Consider the following 18,976-nt stretch of genomic DNA (forward strand, 5'->3'; position numbering starts at 1 on the left):
AAAACGGGGTGAATCCGCATGTTAGCTGGTAGATCGAGATTGACTGCCACTGGGTTGATTATAGCTTTGATCGAGTAAGGGCCTAAATACCTTGGATTAAAAGTTCGAGGCCCCTTGAGTGATAGGTGTTTGGTAGCCAACCATACTTGATCCCCTATTTGGTATGGAGGCGCCTCTCTTCGATGCAGATCCGCATTCTTTTTGTATTTCCCTTTCGCATGTTGCAAATGTGCAGTTGCATCCTTGAAGGCTTGAGTAATCGTAGAATGCAAATGGTCCACTGCGGGCATTTCAAGGCTCAGAGGCGAGTCCAAGTCTGAAGTACGAGGGTGATGTCCATATAGGGTATAAAAGGGGCTCTGACCAGTTCCAGAGTGTATCGAGTTATTGTATGCATATTCAGCCACCCATAAAATGTCCTTCCAATTACCCTCCAATTGGTGCAACATACATCGTAGATATTGTTCAAGGGTCTGGTTCGTTCTCTCCGTCTGACCATCGGTCTGTGGGTGGTGGCTGGTCGAGAGTCTTACGTCGATTTGTGCCAGTTGACAACACTTTTTCCAAAAATGAGAAATAAACTGGCTTCCCCGATCGGAGACTAGTATGGATGGGAATCCATGCAAACGGATATTTTCGAGGAATTCCTTGGCAAGAACAAAGGCTGAAGGTAATCCTTTCAACGGAATAAAGTGGGCCATTTTGGAAAATAAATCCACCACAACCAGAATAGTATTGTAACCATTACAAGAGGGCAGGTCCGTGATAAAATCAGTGACAGGGTGTGCCAAGGTGCTGGTGGAATGTCTAAGGGCTGAAGAAGACCGGCGGGTCTTGTCTTTTGACCTTTGCTTTGGGCACAAACTCCACAGGACATCACGAAAGATTTAATATCCTTTCGCCAGGAAGGCCACCAGAATTGTCGTTTAACCTTTTCCTCTGTTTTGGCAATGCCAGGATGTCCTTCCATCAGGGTATCATGATGACGGGAAATAACCAGTTCTTGCAATTCCTTTTCTGGCAAAAATAAGCGTCCTTGGAAGTAAGGTAAGCCATCCTTGACTGAAAAGTTAGACCCCCTTTTGATCCAATCCTGCAAGGCTGAAGAGTCCAGGAATTGTTTCACTCGTGCTTGAATGTCTTCAAGGGTTTGTAAAGTGGTTATCCCCAAAATTCTTTGTTCGGGAATTATCGGCACAGGTTCTGAGTTTGTCTATTTCTTCCATTCCAATTCGGGATAGAGCATCCGCCTTACCATTCTTATAGCCGGGGCGGTAGGTGATTACAAAATCGAACTCAGCAAAGAACAAAGCCCATCGGAGCTGTCGAGACGATTGAGCCTTGGCAGTTTTTAAATATTGTAAATTTCGGTGATCAGTGATCACGGTGATGGTATGCCTGGCGCCGAGGAGATAATGCCGCCAAGCCTTAAAGGCGGACTTAATGCCTAATAGTTCCTTATCGGTGATCGCATAATTTATCTCCGGCGGCGAGAACTTTCTGGACCAAAATGCTACGGGGTGCAGTTGGTTGGTTTCAGGGTCTCTCTGAGTCAGGACAGCTCCCATGGCTAAGCTGGACGCGTCGGTTTCGACTATATATGGGAGATCGGGACGCTGGTGCTTCAAAATAGGTGCGGACGTGAACTTAGCTTTCAACTCCTGAAAGGCCTGTTCGGCTTCCTCTGTCCATTCAAAACGTTTATTTTTTCGCAAGAGTGCAGTGATGGGTTGCACCACACGTGAAAACTCCGGGATAAACCTGCGATAAAAGTTGGCAAAACCAAGCATGCTTTGGACACCTTTCACCGAACTAGGTGATGGCCATTTGAGGATGGCATCCACTTTCCGTGAATCCATTCGGATCCCTTTAGGTGTCAGGATGAATCCGAGAAACTCAACCTCGGTGGTATGGAAAACACATTTTTCCAGCTTGGCAAACAGTTTGTGCTGGCGCAGTTTCTCTAGGACGGGCCTGACATGCTTTCTGTGATCAGATTCCAAAGAGGAGTACACAAGAATGTCATCAATATACACGACAACACAGACATCGATGAGTTCCCGAAGGACATCGTTCATGAAGAATTGGAAGGCTGCAGGCGCGTTGCACAACCCGAAAGGCATCACCTGGTATTTGAATAGTCCATATTTTGTACGGAAGGCCGTTTTCCATTCGTCGCCTTCTTTTACTCGTACCAGATGATAAGCCCCCCGGAGATCTAACTTGGTGTATACGCAAGCGTACTTCACCTGGTCAAGGAGTTCAGGGATCAGAGGCAGAGGGTAACGATTTTTAACAGTTATCTGGTTCAATGCACGGTAATCGATACAAGTTCTAAGGTCGCCTTCTTTTTTAGGCACGAAGAACAAAGCTGAGGATGCCGTGGACTTTGACGGGCGAATGAAACCATTGGCGAGGTATTGATCTAAATATTGTCTCAAATGCAGATTCTCTGGTTCAGTAAGGGCGTAAATCCTGCTACAAGGGGGTTGTGCACCGGGCACCAGATCGATTTGGCAATCGTACGATCTGTGTGGAGGTAACGTGTTGGCCTGTTCCTTTTGGAAGACGTCATGAAAGTCTTGGTACTCTGGAGGTAGTTGCACGGGGACAGAGGTTACTGATGCTAGATTAATCTTTGGATTTTCTGGGTAACAAGTTTGTGCACAATCCGGGAAGGTTATTCTCTTCGCTCGCCAATCAATTCGAGGATTTTGTGTCTCTAACCAAGGGATTCTGAGAATAAGCTGAAACTGTGGAGCCTTGATTACATCAAACACAACTGCCTCCCGATGGCCATCCGGACCTACAAGTGTCACCTCAGCTGTGGAATGTGATACCGGTCCAGAGGCAATTTCGGTTCCATCTACTGTGGTGATGACATCTTTGTTGGTTTTAGGACGCAGAGGGAGGTTTATCCTAGAGACCAATTCTCGATCCACATAGTTTCCTATAGCCCCGATATCGATGTATGCCTTTATAGCATGCAACCGTTTAGGCTGTTCCGGATCTACGAGGACCATTGGCACAATGAAATGTGAGGTCTGAGAGTTAGTTTTCAAGCTCGGCAAGCGGACCCCTACGCTTGCCGGGAGTGGTCGTTTCCCGATACAGAGTTTCCATGGATTTTATCAGCGGCTCCTACCACCTTCTTGGGCGGCTTAACCGGGCAATCTCGTAGAAAGTGTCCAGAGGACCCACAATAAAGGCATAATTGCATCTGTCGTCTTCTTTCCCGTTCTTTTTGAGTTAGGGGTTCTTTAACCCCTCCGATTTGCATAGGCTCCGAGCCATCAGCCCCCTTGGGGTTAGCGTGGGTCTTGGCCAACACCCGGGTTTCAAACTTGGACCGATCTGCTTTTCTGTTTTGCAGCCTGTGATCCAATTGGACCACTAAGTCTATATATTCAGTGCATTCTTGGGGCGGATTTACAACTTGTGCCAGGACATCTTTAAGTTCTCCGCGTAGACCTCGATAGAATAACGTGATTCTTTTATACTCTGGCCAACCAGTTTCCACAATTAGTCTATTGAAGGTTGCAATGTAGGATAGAAGGTCTTGATTGCCCTGTCGCAGAGATAGAAGTTCGCCATTCAGAGCCTGTCCCTGGGAGTGTCGAGCAAATAACCTTTCCATGCTTGTTTGAAATCCTTGAAAATCATGAAGAATCGGGTCATCTTGAGTTACCAGTGGGACTGACCAATCGGCAGCACAGCCGCTGAGATATGACAACACAAAGGCTACCTTGGTCTGATCATTAGGGAAGGCCCCAGGTCTGCATAGGAAGTGCAAACGACACTGATTCATGAATACGGCGAATCGTTTGGGGTCCCCAGCAAAGCGTTCAGGTGGGGCCAGCGGCATGTTTCCAGGTAGATTAATCTGCACCGGGTTACTGGAAACCACAGGAGCGGGGTTCCCCCCGGAACCGGGTAAAGGAGTTTGTCCAGCTTGACCTTGCAAAAGCTGTCTAGCCAGGTCATCAGCTCTATCCTTTATTACAATCACTTCCCTCCTGAGGGCACTAGTCTCTTGACGAGCGGCGTGTACTTCGGCCCTAATTCCCCCAGTAATTGGGCCAACTGGTCAGTTTCGGAAGTTTCCATAGCGCCTGGGTGGGAATTTGTAGGAAGGCTTCGCATTCTGTAACGCTCACCTGGTTCCCACAGGGGCGCTGGTCTAGTCTGGATTGCTGTGGCTTCTTCTAGCGTGATGCGCAGGACCCGGAACACCGATTGGACAGGACCTCCAAATCGTGCTTGCCTGGCCCGTAGGAATATCCTTCTGCAGATGAGAAAGGGGATTAACAGTCTGCAGAATAGTGTGCTAGCTCCCCCCTTTCCCCCTTTGTTCCTCTCTAACTTCCTCCAAACCCCAGTTTAAGCTCACCTTATGGTTTGGAAGGATGAACTATCCATCCTGCTTCTGGTGCAGGGGCGCGCGTTCGTCCAGTTACTTCACTGGTTTTCAGAATGGCGCTGGCAAAATCCACTTGACTTTCCTGAGCGATGCGCCGTAAGTATGAAAGTTCAAAGTTCAAGTGAGGCCCCCTTTATGTTGTCTTTCTAACCTGTGATCTGTCCTTTATTTCAGGTGCAGAATGAAGGCGATGCGTCGAGGGGTTAAACTGCCGAGGTGAGTAGTGATGAGGGCGATCCCTCTAAATGTCCTCATCATTCCCCAGAAATGTCTCTTGTCCTTTCCCCATAGGGGCCGGGGTACGGTACCTGCCAACGGGGCGGCGCCGACCCGAAATGTGGAAGAAAAGCCGGTAAGTATTATGGCTGTTAATCAGGCTTTCCTTCTGTGTTCCTTCTGCTCACCTTTTGTTTCTTCCTCTCTCCACTAGGTGCAGAGATGTGGCGTCCGATGCTGACAGCCACGATGGAGCCGGGAGATGTCTCGAGGACAGGTGAGTGAAGCGTGGCGCTGCAGCGAGCAACGCAATGCTTTTAAATGGAAGTCTTTCTTCAGGGATGCTGGCGAGAAGATTCCGGATGCAGGTAAGAAGTTTGAAATAGTCCTTGGTTTTCACCTTTCTCTTCTCTTCCTTCCTTGCAGGTCTTCCAGGTTCGAGGCGGGCGTGGCTGGAGTCCAGGAGCAGGAGCAGACACGGTGAGCGTTAAGCTGCAGGAAGCAGAACAACGCGAAGCATGAGCTGCTGTCTGGGTGTGGCTTAAATAGCCTCCAAAGAAGTCCCAGGTATGCATCCTTCCCCAACTAGGTATGTATCCTTCCCTGGCCACGCCCGAGTGAAAAAATAGTCCCTATGAAAAAATAGTCCCTTTCAGGTCTCAGGGAGGCCTGTAGCGTGCAGCATGGTCTGCATCAGGTAAGTGCACAAAACACCTCCCTTTATGAGCCTGGCGCCTATGGCGCCAGGACCGATGTCCAACATGAGCCTGGTGCCAAAGGCGCCAGGACTGAGTCCAAAGAGCCCCTATAAGGGGCCGCTGGGCTTTTACCCAAGGGCATGATGCCTGCTTCCGGGGGTGCTGGGCCTGGCCTGGTGCTCCGAGGGTAGGCATCATGACAATACTGGGGGAAGACGTTTGCCAGGGCACCTTTATTCCACTTGGATGAGTGGGTATGGAGCTCCGCTGTAATTGATCATCATCCGGCGGGATTTTGTGAGGGCCTGCGCACGATAGACCAAAGTCTTTCGGCTGCGCTTGATCTGTGAAAAGTATTCTGTTCTGAGAAAGGTCAGCATCTATGCTGTGTTTGTGGACCTACCCACGGCTTTTGATATGTCCCACTGGCATGTTTGTGGAAGGTCCTGGAGGAGCTTGGGATCCCTGTGGCTCTGCTTTCAGCAATTCAGAGTCTTTACACAGAGAACTCAGCGGTGGTCCGCTGGAGCCAAGAGGGAAGCTCTTCCTGTAGTATTGCTATACAGAAAGCAGTCCACCAGTGATGTGTGTTGTCGCTGAGGCTGTTCTGAATTTTCATTAAGTTTTGAAGAGGTTGTTGGCCGCCCAGACTGACGCCCCTTTGCTAGCAGGCGACAAGTTTCCCACATTGCCGATGATGCTGTGCTCCTCCCTCTCACGCTGGCTGGTGTATACAAACAACTGGAGATTTTTGTGTCTTTTGCAAAGAAGAATGGGCTTGCCTTGAATGTCACAAAAACCAAGGCTATGATCTTCAATGCCAATTCCAAGAAGAAGCACAAACCCTTCTCTCGCTTTGTAGAAGGGGGTGCAATTGAGCAGGTTCAGTCCTATGAGTATACAGGTCTGAGAGTTAGGCCATCATGCATTTGGAAAATGCAGATTAAGAAGGTCAACCTCACCTTGGCCAGATATAGCAGGGCCCTCACTAGATTCACCAACAAACATGGGAACGGGGTAGTGCGGGTCTCGCTGGAGGCCTACAGAGCACAAGCACGCCAGGCAGCATTGTTTGGGGTGGAACTCTGGGGGCACATAGAGACCAAGTCCCTTGCAGTGGCTGAGACATTGCTGAAGAATATCCTTGGGTTGCCCACTGCGGTCCCGAACATCCCAGTGCTTTTGGAAACTGGATTGGAGGGGTTTGAGATGATCTGTAAGTTACGCCCGGTCCTTTACTGGGCTCTATTTGGTGAAGGAAGGTTTATGCCCAGTAATACTCAAAAATGAAAAATAAAAAAATGCAGTGGGCTCAAAAAAGTTCGTTTAGGGTAATTGAAATCTGTCGAATTGAAAACATGGTTCTGTTATGCTGTTGCTGTAAACGTTAAAGGAAACATATTTTAAAGAGGCTATTGGTGTCATGTTCTTTTTTTGTTTTTTTACTTTAACAGTTGTGGTACACAACTACAGTGCGGCAGCACGACAATTCAAGCATGTATATACCATAAAAATTCAATACAATCTCTCAGCATAGCGTGTAATATTTACAGAGTAGGCGTGTTATTTGGCCCTGCAGGGCTACTGCTGTTTGAGTCCATCTCACATAAATATACTCTGAGCGGGGCCCAGATGGCCCCGCTCAGAGTATATTTGGGCTTGGCAAAGTCATTACATAGTACTCTTCACACTCATTTACATACATTAATTCCTTGAGGAAATGATTTACGTGCGGTGCCTGTACACTCTTCCATTTCTGCAGAATGCACTTTTTGGCCACCGCGCATGCGATGTTAAAGAGCCTTCTGATCACCTCGGATCTCTTACCTATATCTCCAAACAGGTTTTTAATGGTGTGAAGTCTGCCGGTATCTGCGTAACATCTTCCAGAATTTTGGCCACCTCCCCCCAGAATGCATATATGTGTGGGCAGCTCCAATACATGTGGAACGAGTCAGCCTGATCAGCCCCGCATTTCTGACATCTGCCAGGGCTGCTTCCTGTGAATTTCGCAATTTTTTGGGGTGTGTAGTGTAACTTGTTCAAAATCTTAAATTGGATCAGCCGGAGGCCCGCATTCATGGATACCCTCTTGGTCAGGTCACAGTACCTCTCCCAGGACCTATCACTAATGGCAGCACCCACATCTGACTCCCAGGAGGCCTTTATAAAGTTCACAGTAGGAGTATTAGCCTGTATGGACGTGTAGAGTCCCGATATACTGGTTCCCGATCGGGTGGACAGGGTCGCCAGGCACGGGTGTGGTGGGGGCTCATCAGGGAACAGGGGCCATCTAGCCTTAAATGCCATTTTCATTCTATAGTATTGCAAAACCATCAATCAATCTCTACCCATGCCCGTCTTGAATTCCTCCAATGTTATAAATTTTCCATTTGGGAATATGTCCTTGATTTTGAATTGTCTCTCTGGATCCCATGTCTTTTGCACATCAGAGTCATACGTGGGTGCTATACCTGGGAAGTTCTAGAACAGGGCCTCCGAGTAGTATGGTGACTCCAGCCCCAGCCTGTGGAAGATACTGGACCATGCATGCACTGTTATACTAACTGGGTTGAATGGACATTCATCTTTGTGTTTGTTTTTAAAGATAACGGACCGTAAGTTGGTCGGACGTGCTGCATGCGTCTCTAGGACTATGTGGGGTGAGATGTCTTGCTCGTCATACCAATGTTTAACAAACTGGGCCTGTGCCACTAGGTAATGTAATTCAAAATCTGGTGCTGCTATGCCTCCTTTGTTATAAGGTTCGATCATCTTTTCCCACTTCATTCTGGCCGTCCCCCCACACCAGACAAACTCCACCACCATAGACCTAAGTTTAGCAAAAAATTGCCTACCGGGCCATATGGGAACATTAGTGAATACATATAATAGTTTGGGGAGAATAACCATTTTTAATACAGCAACCCGGTCGATGAGCGATATGGGGAGTTTGGCCCAAAAACAGAGTTTGGTGGCAATTGTGTCCAATAGGGAATCATGGTTGTTCGACAATAGGGAGGCTTTATCTCTCGACACGATCACGCCCAAATATCTAATCTTATCAGGTGTCATGTTCTTTTAATTGAAGGGTAACAGTACTTGTAGCATCCTCATTTAAAGAGGCTACTGAAGTGATGTACATGCACCTTTTATTTTGCAGGATGAGCTTGCAGAGAAAGCAGCATATGAACAGATGGCTATTCTTTCACCAGCATTTGCTTTCAGTTGGAGTCAATGGAATCTGAAGAGTAACTACCAACACATCATTGTTAAGGTATGGTAGAGATTTATGAATTACAGGATATAATGTAAAGCCCATGCTCATTTGCACATGCATTAGGTTTGTATGATCTGGCATTCAAGGATGTCATGGCAAACACTAATTGTTAGGAAAGATCTGAAAATCCTCCTTTTCAGGAGCTATCTCGCAATGAAAGACCTTTTTTTAATTAACCACTCAGTACTAATTGTGCCAAATGTATCCACAGTGTTTGCATCTTGGTGATATGGACTCGTATGCACACATTACAAGTCTATTCTATCCTTGTAAGTCAAATTTGGGACACATACCAAAGTATCAAGAGTTCACAGTGTTGTCCCCCAATGATGACACGCCTTTTCAGCCTGTGTGCCCCTTATCGTAGGGACTCAATAGTATTGTACAAGAATTGTGGCACATACATAGTAAAACACAAGAGGTGATGGCTGGAAGGTTTAGAATTAATCCTAATCTCTGGTATTACTCTGGGCAACCCTCCAAATCATCGTTCTTCACCTGCCCAAGCCATTACAGAATGGGAAAGACCATATGCAAATCAGGCTTGGTCCCACCCCAAAAGGGTATACTTAATTACTTAATTACTTAAAAATACTTAATTTTAGATTCTTACCAATATGGAAGGTTTGTCTAAAGACAAGGTAGCAGAAAGTATATGGGGGGACTCTTTCTTTCAAAAGTTTCTTCGGATACGATCATCCATCAAACACAATCATCATATACAAATAAAGAATCATAATTGAACACTTTCGACAGTAAGTGCATAAAATTTAAAAAGGATATTTTAAAACCCTGTAGCTCTAAATAGTTAAAATCGTTCTAACCCCTTAAAATCCCCTTCCTCAAATACATTGCTCTTTTCAAATAAGACAGATGGGCCAAAACAGTTGTGTTTGTTTCTCCCACAGGAGTAACAATAATGCCGGTTTATAGAGGTGAATATTATTAATCTTTACTACCTGCAAAATAGTACTCCTTCTGATCTCTCCAAACGCAGGGCCAAACAGTAAACGTGCTTTGGGTCTTCCCTAGCCACCCCACACATTGGGCAGCTTGGATCATTGGGGAAGCCTGGCCACTTTTCTGTATTGCCCCTTAGCTGTAGGCAGTTAAACATGGCCCTCGCTAGGAGCCATCTTTCCTTCATTTGTGGGGCCCACATGAGATACGGCTGGATCACATCAACCCAGCTTATCAACAGATGTTGATTTTCAGAGTGGGATGATCGTTCCATGTTAGCCCGTTTTACATGTATCCCCTGATTCAAAGCCTGCTTGTGTGCTCTTAATTGCATGGGAGACAGCAGTGCATTGGGGGGGAACTCAACCTCAATGTTGCTGGAGTACGTGGGATCCTTTACATACATTATCCATGGGATTTTATGCCGGTTTTCCCTGCACACCGTAGATCTAATGATACAATGACATATATTAGCATGCTTATTAGCCCATAGGCGTAACCAAAAATTACATGGGGCAGCTGCCCATTCATCTTCCCAATACTCCAACCCCAATTCCCCGTGAACGGATGCACAGGGGGATGAGCCAGGGATGCCCAAAAGCGGTTTAAAAAACATATTTTCTTTCCCTTGGAGTTCCAGGGCCTTTGTATAACCCTGCAATGGGGCTCCATACAGAGTAGCCGCCTTGGTCTGGGTGGAATAGACCTTCAGGACATGTTTCAGGGGCTGTCCCTTGCACCTGGTTAAGAAACAGGAAATACCTGCTATTTGCTGGCTCATTTTCCCCAGAATGTTTTTTCAGATGAGCAGTGCCTGTGACGGTCTCTGAGAATCTGACCCCTAAATAGTCAGTCTGTGACTCTCGGGATGATTTCCCCATTGCACGCCATGGGACTCATCTTTGCTTGTCCTTTCCTTCCTGCACAGCCCATTACTGCACACTTGGTGATATTCATTTTTAACCCCAGCCCCTTCATAAAGGTTACGTAGGTATCCACTAAAGCCTGCAGAGCCCTTAGGGTTCTGGCCATAAACACCATATCTTCAGCATAGGCCAGAACCGGAAACGCCCTACTGCCCAGGCTCAAGTAGTCCGCACGTCTCCAATAGAGCCTTCAGAAGCCCATTGATGTAGAGTGTGAACAGTATAGGGGTGGGCACACTCCCCTGCCGAACCCCCATTCCAACATTCCAACATTGAAACACTCTGTGCAATGGCCTCCTGGTCCAGTACGACTATCTCGCCTGAAGTTGGTTTATCAAATCTTTAATGGCAGCACTGCAGGATGAACACAGTCAACAACAACATACGGTCCACATGCAATTCCAGACTGTTACTCCACCTCAAATGTTACTAATCTTTACAAATAGGCCTCAAACCAATAAATGGTCAACTAACCCACACAGATGTCCACCTCAAATACAAATAAGCCTATATTTTGTCTAACAGCTTTAGCTTGAGGTAAATTCATCAATGCGCTCCAATATATTTTTGGCAGTACAAGCATGTCTCTAGATGATTTTTTTCTAGCTCAGCAGATTACAAACGTACAAGTAAATACATTGTTTAGTCACCAAGCTAACTTTCTCCATTCTGCCTGCAGAGACACTTTCAAATTGGATTCTTTTTTCAGATATATTGGGCCTAGTACTAAAATCGAACCCTAGCCTTTGTCAAAATCATCATATTCTTTTCAATTGCATTACATTCACTTGCTTACTTTTCCCATCAACATTCTTCAAGCATACATTTGCATTTTTCCCTGACGGGCGCCCCTCTTTTGAAACTGAACATCAACCAGCCTCAAAGTTGAGGGGTGCTGCTGAGCAGCAGCTGATGTAGATGCAGGATTCCAGCTCTCCAGTTAGGACGTTAATATCATGTAAAAATATCCTGTCCAAGGTTGCTTGAAAGCAAAATCCATATACTGGTTGCGGACTGGCATCGACCCAGTGCTTAAAGTGGGCCGGGGCCTGCCGGGGGGCGGGCCCCGGTAGTCTCCAAAAAGTGGGACTGAGCCGGGGCCCCCGTCCTACAGCAACATTGGCGGGAGTCGCGGGATGCATTATCCTGTCGCGGCTGCAGCCGCGACGGGAGATGCGCCTGCAATGAAGTCAGGCAAGCTTCAGAAGTGGCAGCCAGCCACAACGACGCTGTGACTGGCTGCCACTTCCGTCAGTCATAGTAACTGCGTCTGGTGACCCCTCGCGCGAGAGGTCACCAGAGGCAGTTACTGACTTACTGTCCCTTTGTTTCCCCAGGTCGCCGAGGCGTCTTTAACCCTCGGCGAACCTGGGGATTCCTCAACATATTTTGAGGTTTATAAAAGATGGCTTTGAAAGTACACATTTCAAGCCATCTTTTATAAAGCTTTGCTGACGGACAATTTTGTCCGTAGTCAAAGCTTTATAAAAGATGGCTTGAATTGTGTACTTTCAAAGCCATCTTTTATAAACTCGAAATGTTTAAAAAAGATGGCCTGAAAACTAGTCAAACTGTAGGTTATGCACACAAATATATATAAATGTTATATATTTGTGTGCGTACCTTACTATGGTTTGTGTACTTTGCAAGCCATCTTTTATAAACGTAGAAATATGTTACATATTTCTACGTTTAGAAAAGATGGTGTTGTGGCCTTTAAGGATGACAGGAAGCTTCAGTGGGTTCTAACTGTCTTTATTGCAAGACAGACAGGTGAACATAAACTTGTCCTCGTGCAGGCAGGGGAATTACTCACAGTTCAGTTCAGGGCCTCTCAGTTACTTCACTAGAGCTAGGTGTGCACAAGGATGGCACGCTGTAAGCTTCCAGGGCCCCCATGTGGCCTCCTGTGGCTTTGGACTTATGCCCTGGAAGCAGGATCATCAGGCTCTTCAGGGCCTCGGTTTGATGGCTCCTTATCAGGAGCAGCGCTGTGGTCGACCGCTTGGTCTGGCGCTTCCCCAACACTGGCGGGAATGTTTTCTCGCGGAGCGCGGGTTCGCGAAATCTCGTTATGCCGAGATCTCGCGAGACCACGCTCCCGCGATCATGTGATGTCCCCACAGATGGCTTGCATAGTACACAAACCATAGTAAGGTACGCACACAAATATATAACATTTATATATATTTGTGTGTATACCCTACGATTTACGTACTTTTTAGGCCATGCCCCTCCCACAAGCCACGCCCCCAAATGAGGCCCCCCCCCTCGATTTCTTACCCCACTTAAAGCCCTGCATCGACCCTTTGCATTTCTGGCACTGTTTGTGGCTGGGAAGACTGAAATGGAGCGCCGTCATCTTTGTCGTCTGAAGGGCGGGTGTGTGGGGTGCTTGCCGGCCGCGGTGATGTCCCCCATGGTGACCAACGTTAGTGAGTGCAGCTGAATGGTGGTTGCCGACCGGTAGAATGGCAGAGGGGTGGTAGTGACTGCTGGGGGATGAGTGCGGCATGATCCATATAAAGCCTGGTACCCGGCAGTGAATGCTGCAGTCAGGGCTACACAGTATCAGAGGTGCATCCTGGGGACAGCAGTCCCAAATGTACTGGTGGACCCAGAACCCAGTGGCGAATGGTGGCAGTGGGGGGGGAGGGAGTGCAGGGGTAACGCTGGCAAATAAATATGAAATAAAGCTGGATACCATCCTGGGAAGGGTGTGCCTGTGAGCGCTGGCAAATAAATATGAAATAAAGCTGGATAGCATCCTGGGAACGGTGCGCCTGTGAGCGCAGTGGCAGCACATAAGTGGAGCACAGCGGTAGTACATCAACGAGGACGCTCTCCCCTTCTAAGTGGGTCGGCCCTCCTCTGGTCAGAGAGGACCAGCCTGCAGCTGTTGGAGATCCCTGGGCGGCACAGAGGTGAGGCGGGTGTGCGCCTGGTGGCCAGGGGTTTGGTGCAATCCGCAGTGGGTCAGCCCCCGTGCAAAGGGGGCGAGCCCAGGTAGCAGCGGGCCTCAGAGACCATAGGGGGATGTAGTGGAGCACAGTGCTGGCAGAGATTGCCGAGTGGGCAGGCCCACACTTTGTTGGTCAGCTGGGGGCTCCACCTGGAGCTAGGGTGGCTCACATACCGGGACTAACATCCTTGGCGGCTGCAAGAGTCTTGGTGACTACTGGCCAGGGAGATGCATCCACTGGGCAACAGATACGAGGAGATACAAATGGGGCAGCATCTGTTGAGACCTTGGGAGGTTAACACGTGTGTAGGACCGTAGGGGGCTGGGTGCAATGAAAGGAATACTGGCAACAGTGATCCGGCAGCAGGAGCAAGGGGTCCTGTTACAGGTGTGAAGTGCTCTAGTGTGGCCAAGTGGGGTTGGGGGATCCACACTCATACTTGCGTACCAGGAAGTGTGATACCTGTGGGCAGGGGGGGGGGATTGGGGAGCACCTGGCCAAGGAAGACCCGCCATCTACAACATGGCAAAAGAGAAAGACAAGAAGGTGATGCAGCAGAGCAAGATCAACCAATTTGCGGTCAATAGCCCCATTGTTGGGCAGCTGGGCACGAAGAGCGTAGCCAGTGTGGTGGTATCCCAAAAGCTGAAGGTCCTGGAGAGCAGAGCGGATGCCCCAGGCCCGGGCCGCATGAAATGTGGGCCGATGCAGGGCCTGGGAGTTTAAGCGCGGGGTGGCGGGGAAACGGTGCGAAAGCAGTAGGGAGGGGCGTCCGAACGGCGCCACAAGAAACAAATGCCCAGGAAAGGGCAGGAAACAGCACCTGAGGAAGGTGCGAAATATAACAGCAAGGGGCCGGGGGGGAAACCCGGCCCCCAAGAAGGAACAAATGGCCTGGGGTGTATAAGTAAGCCAGGAAAAGGAGTGGCGGCACAAACCAGGTAAAGAGCTCACCTCTCTCGGGTAGGCTCTGAGTGCCTGGATAAGGGGAAGGAAAAACGTTTGCTCTTGCGGGCTCACGCATTTTCCACATCCTCTTAATTCGGTCTAAGTACAGTGGCGACGGGTTCGTCCAGCCGTGCTGGAGCAGGAGCGATGCAGAAGTACCTGGCAGAGGACAGATAAGGAGACGGGGCAGTGCGCCTGACCACGAGCACACAAGTGAACAGAGCACTTTCGCCGCGGACAGGTGAGAAAGATCGGGAGAAGAAGACCAGGAGAAGCAGAGGGCGCACGGCATGCAAGAGCAGGAAGGCGTGGCTGACAGAATTCAGACGAGAAGGATGGCGGAAGGAAGAGCAAAAAGGGCCCAAGAATTCTCAGAATGGGCAAAGAAGGCAGAGAAAGACTATGGGGCACAATGGGTGCTGGAGATAATGCAGAAGGAAGAGAGGGCGAAGGCAATGTCACCCTTGCTGTTCATAGAGCCCAGCAGCAGCGAAGGAGAAGATGAGGTACCGCAAGGACAGAAGAGGGGGAGAGAGGAGTCGAGGAGATCGGAGGAACAGACAGAGGCACCTACCAAGAGGAGGAAAAGAAAAGAGAAAAACAAAAGGTACTGTGAATAATGATGTGGAGAATAAAATCGTAAAAATGTTAAAAAATTGCGACAGTTTCGGGTAGGTCACCCAGAACCAATGGCAAGACGAGCAGACGTGATAAGGGAGAGCAGTGATGACGAAAAGAGGGATCATCTAAGGGCTTGGGTAAAATGGAGAGGGGTGGTGAACAGGGAGAAACAGAGAGGGGTAGGGGCAGAACCCAGGGAAACCCCGGTCCCGGCGCCACAGGGGGCACCAATAGTCCCGGCACCACAAGGTGCACCAGTAGGGCCAAACACAGGGGGGGCACTGCAAGGACCCAACCCACAACCAGTGGTGCCAATAGGGAAACCGGCGGCACCAGTGGCAGGGGACCAACCGCCGGGGGCGGTACCACCAGTGGCAGCGGCGGAAGATGGGGGCCACTCATGACGAAATATGGCAGACCAACCATGGGTAAAGATGCACAGGGCAGGTCAATGAAGGCAATGGCTTGGTATATAAATGACAAAGTAAAGGAGAAAATATGGAGGAAGGAATTGATTGATATTTTCACATTGTTAAGATTGTCAAAAGAGGGGGATGAATGTGGCACTAGATGACATTAAGAAGATGAGAAAAACTTACTGAAAAAGGGGCCAGTATTAAGGAATTTTGACAACTGGATGGCGGCCTTTACCATATTGTCCACAATTATATTACAGAAATTCCCAGAAGACGGGGTAGCATTAGTTGCGTATCAACAGAGGGTGCTGAAGGTACACGCAGCATTTGGGGGAGACGCATGGCTGGAGTACGATCACGAGTTCAGAAAGGAGATGGACTGGTTTCCGGATATGGGATGGGATGAGGAGAATTTTAATCTCTACATATTTAATGTGCTGAAGGAGAAATGGGATTCCAAGGAGCGAAGCGCAGGAGGGCAGCAGAGAAGGCAGTATTGGCAGAATGATTACAAAGCTGATTATAGATACAATAACAGAAGATATGAATACAGCTATGACAGAAATAAAAACCAACATTTTCAGAGCAGGAACTATGGGTCACAGAGAGGGTGGCAGAGCAGCCTACCCCAAACAATGCAGGGGGCGCAGTGGGAGCACGGGGACAACACGGGCAGAACCGGGACAATGTCGGAATTTTGAGAAGGGAGTACCTTGTAGCTGGGGATGGAAGTGCAAGTTCAGCCACAAGTGCGAGAGATGGAAGGGTGACCACAACAGCTTCAAGTGCACAATGGCCGCAGCTCCAAGCGGCAGAAGTGATGAGACGCAAAAATAAGAGCTGGGGCGGGAAGGGGGCCAAGCCAGTAAAAATGGAGAGGATGGAAGTGTGGCTCCAGAAATAGCCAGACCAAAAAACAGCAGATGAGATCAGGCAAGGCTTTAGAGAAGGTTTTAACATCCCGTTTACCGGGCAGGGAGCGCAGGACATTCCTAGAAACCTGAAGTCTGCAACCGAGAACAAAGATATAGTGACCAGTAAAATCCGAAAAGAGGTAGAACTGGGTAGGGTGGAGGGCCCCTTTACAGTCTTACCATTTGAAGAATTTATATGCTCTCCACTGGAGCTGGTGCCGAAAAAGGAAGAAGGGGAATACAGGCTGATACACCACCTATCCTACCCCCCGGGGGCCTCGGTGAATGACGGCATTGCCCAGAGCGATGCAACAGTATCATATTCAGACTTCGAGGAGGCAGTAGAACTGGTCAGGAAAGCAGGAAAAGGGGCATGGATGGCGAAAGCAGACATTAAATATGCATTCCGGCTGTTGCCAGTCAACAGCAGATCGCAAAGATGGTTGTGTATGCATTGGGAGGAGGAATACTTCATCGACAAATGTCTCCCTATGGGGTGTGCCATCCTATGTGCATATTTTGAGAGGGTAAGTTCATTTTTGCAGTGGGCAGTCACAGAAGAAATGAGGGAGGCCATGATGGTACATTACCTGGACAACTTTTTATTTGTAGGGCCCAAAGGTTCAAAGCTATGCAAGGCCACCCTGGATATATTTGTGGAGATAACGGGCGAGTGGGGTTTTCCACTGGCGGGGGAGAAAACGATGGGCCCAACGCAGATTATCCAATTCCTAGGAATAGAAATTGACTCAAGCGTGGGAGTGTGCCGGATCCCGGATGACAAGGTGACGGATCTGCTGAAGACAATAAAGGAACTACAAGGAAGAAACAAAGTGACAGTGAGAGAATTACAAGCGCTGGCAGGAAAGCTGAACTTCGCAGGAAGAGTCATACCACAGGGGAGGGTGTTCCAGAGAAGCATCGAGCTAAAAACAAGAGGGGCTACAATGGGGCACCACAGAGTCAGGCTAAGGGGAGGAATCAAGAGAGATCTGGAAGTGTGGGCAGAATTTCTGAGGTATTTCAATGGATCAGTGATATGGCGATCACCGGTAAATGAGGAAGGGAAAAGGGTGTTGTTCACCGATGCAGCAGGTGGCCTTGGGTTTGGCGCAATACTGGGGAGACAGTGGTGTGCAGGCAAATGGCCAAAAACATGGCAGGTGGCGGAATGGACAAAAAACATAACGCTGCTGGAGCTCTTCCCAATATGGGTCGCGTTATGCGCATGGGGGGAAGAGCTAGGACATAAGGAGTTGGCAGTATGGTCGGATAACATGGCGGTGGTGCACGTGTTAAATAAAGGAAGTGCGTCATGCATAATAGTGTTGGAATTAATGCGGGCAATCACTCTGGAAAGCCTAAAAATTAATACATGCATAAAGACGAGGCATATCACTCGGGAAGCAAACGTGGTGGCTGATGCAATCTCTCGCTTTCAGCGGGAGAGATTCAGGGAGCTGAGACCGGACGCCGACAAGGAAAGAATGCCCACGCCGCGGAAGGCATGGGTCCCGTTGGAGGCACTGGAAAGGAAAGCACGGTTGGCTACAAGGTCAACTCTAAAGAAGTGGGAGAAGCACGGAGAACGGAACGGGTCATTGACAAACTGACGAGGAACACCCCAATGTACAAAACGGGTAAGCAGTACGAAAAGCATGTAAAAGATGTGTTGGTGGTAACAGGTGTACAAGAGGTGGAAAAAATTTCAACTGAAAAAATGTGTGAATTTCTCGAAGGGGCATTTGCCAAAGGGAAAAAGAAAAGCTGGGCGGCAACGCACCTAGCGGCGGTGGCATATGCCACAAAAGTGGCGGGCATACCAGACCCAACCGACAGCGCTAGAATAAAATATGCTATGAGAGGATGGGCTAAATTAGAGGGGAAGAAACCAGATAGCAGAAGGCCGGTGAACTTTGGGAAGTTGATAATTCTGTTAAAAGTGTTACGAGATACATGCAGCAGCACGTACGAAACCGCGGTGTTCAGGGCAGCATTTGCGCTGGCATATTACGTGGCTTTCGGGGTAGGGGAGCTGGTGGCCAGTAATACGGTGGCAGGAGACGGCCTGGCAAGGAGGGAAATTAGTATGAGAAACAAGGGGATGTCTATAATGCTAAAGAAATCTAAAACAGACCAAGCGGGGAAGGGGAGAGCAATAGACCTCAATTGCATGAGAGAAGGACCACTGTGCCAGATGCATCACCCAAGAATTCCTAGATCTCCGACCAGAGGTCGACGGGCAGCTATTAATACATAGGGACGGCAGCACACTCAGCAGATACCAGTTTCAGGCGGTATTAAAACAGGCGGTGGTAAAAGCAGGATGGGATCCAGACGAATTTGGAACACACTCATTCAGGATAGGGGCGGCAACCTCTGCATGGGCGGGGGGCCTGGGAGCAAAGGGAGTGAAAAGGATTGGGGGATGGAAGTCGCAATGCTTTAAAAAATACATAAGGGAGGAACTGATATACATGCTCATCTCCCCCGTTTCCATAGAGGCTGGACCCTACAAATCGGCATGGATAGTGGGGCACTCTTTCGTGACCCGGGCAGGCAGGTGGCTGGAGGAAGTGAAGCAAGGACTACATTTCAAAAACACAATTACATC

General features: G+C 48.6%; 1 protein-coding gene across 1 annotated transcript in view; it reads left to right on the forward strand.

The window, feature by feature from the left end:
* DNAI7 (dynein axonemal intermediate chain 7) overlaps positions 1–18,976 on the forward strand; it is a gene marked incomplete in the record, with an annotated part of 1,381,690 nt that overhangs the window by 1,302,233 nt on the left and 60,481 nt on the right. Inside the window, 1 exon segment of the mRNA XM_069628488.1 lies at positions 8,498–8,611. Coding sequence (XP_069484589.1) covers positions 8,498–8,611 — 114 coding nt within the window.

The sequence above is a fragment of the Ambystoma mexicanum genome, chromosome 12 (genome assembly GCF_040938575.1).
Source record: "Ambystoma mexicanum isolate Mex_15411 chromosome 12, UKY_AmexF1_1, whole genome shotgun sequence".
Classification (NCBI taxonomy): domain Eukaryota; kingdom Metazoa; phylum Chordata; class Amphibia; order Caudata; family Ambystomatidae; genus Ambystoma; species Ambystoma mexicanum.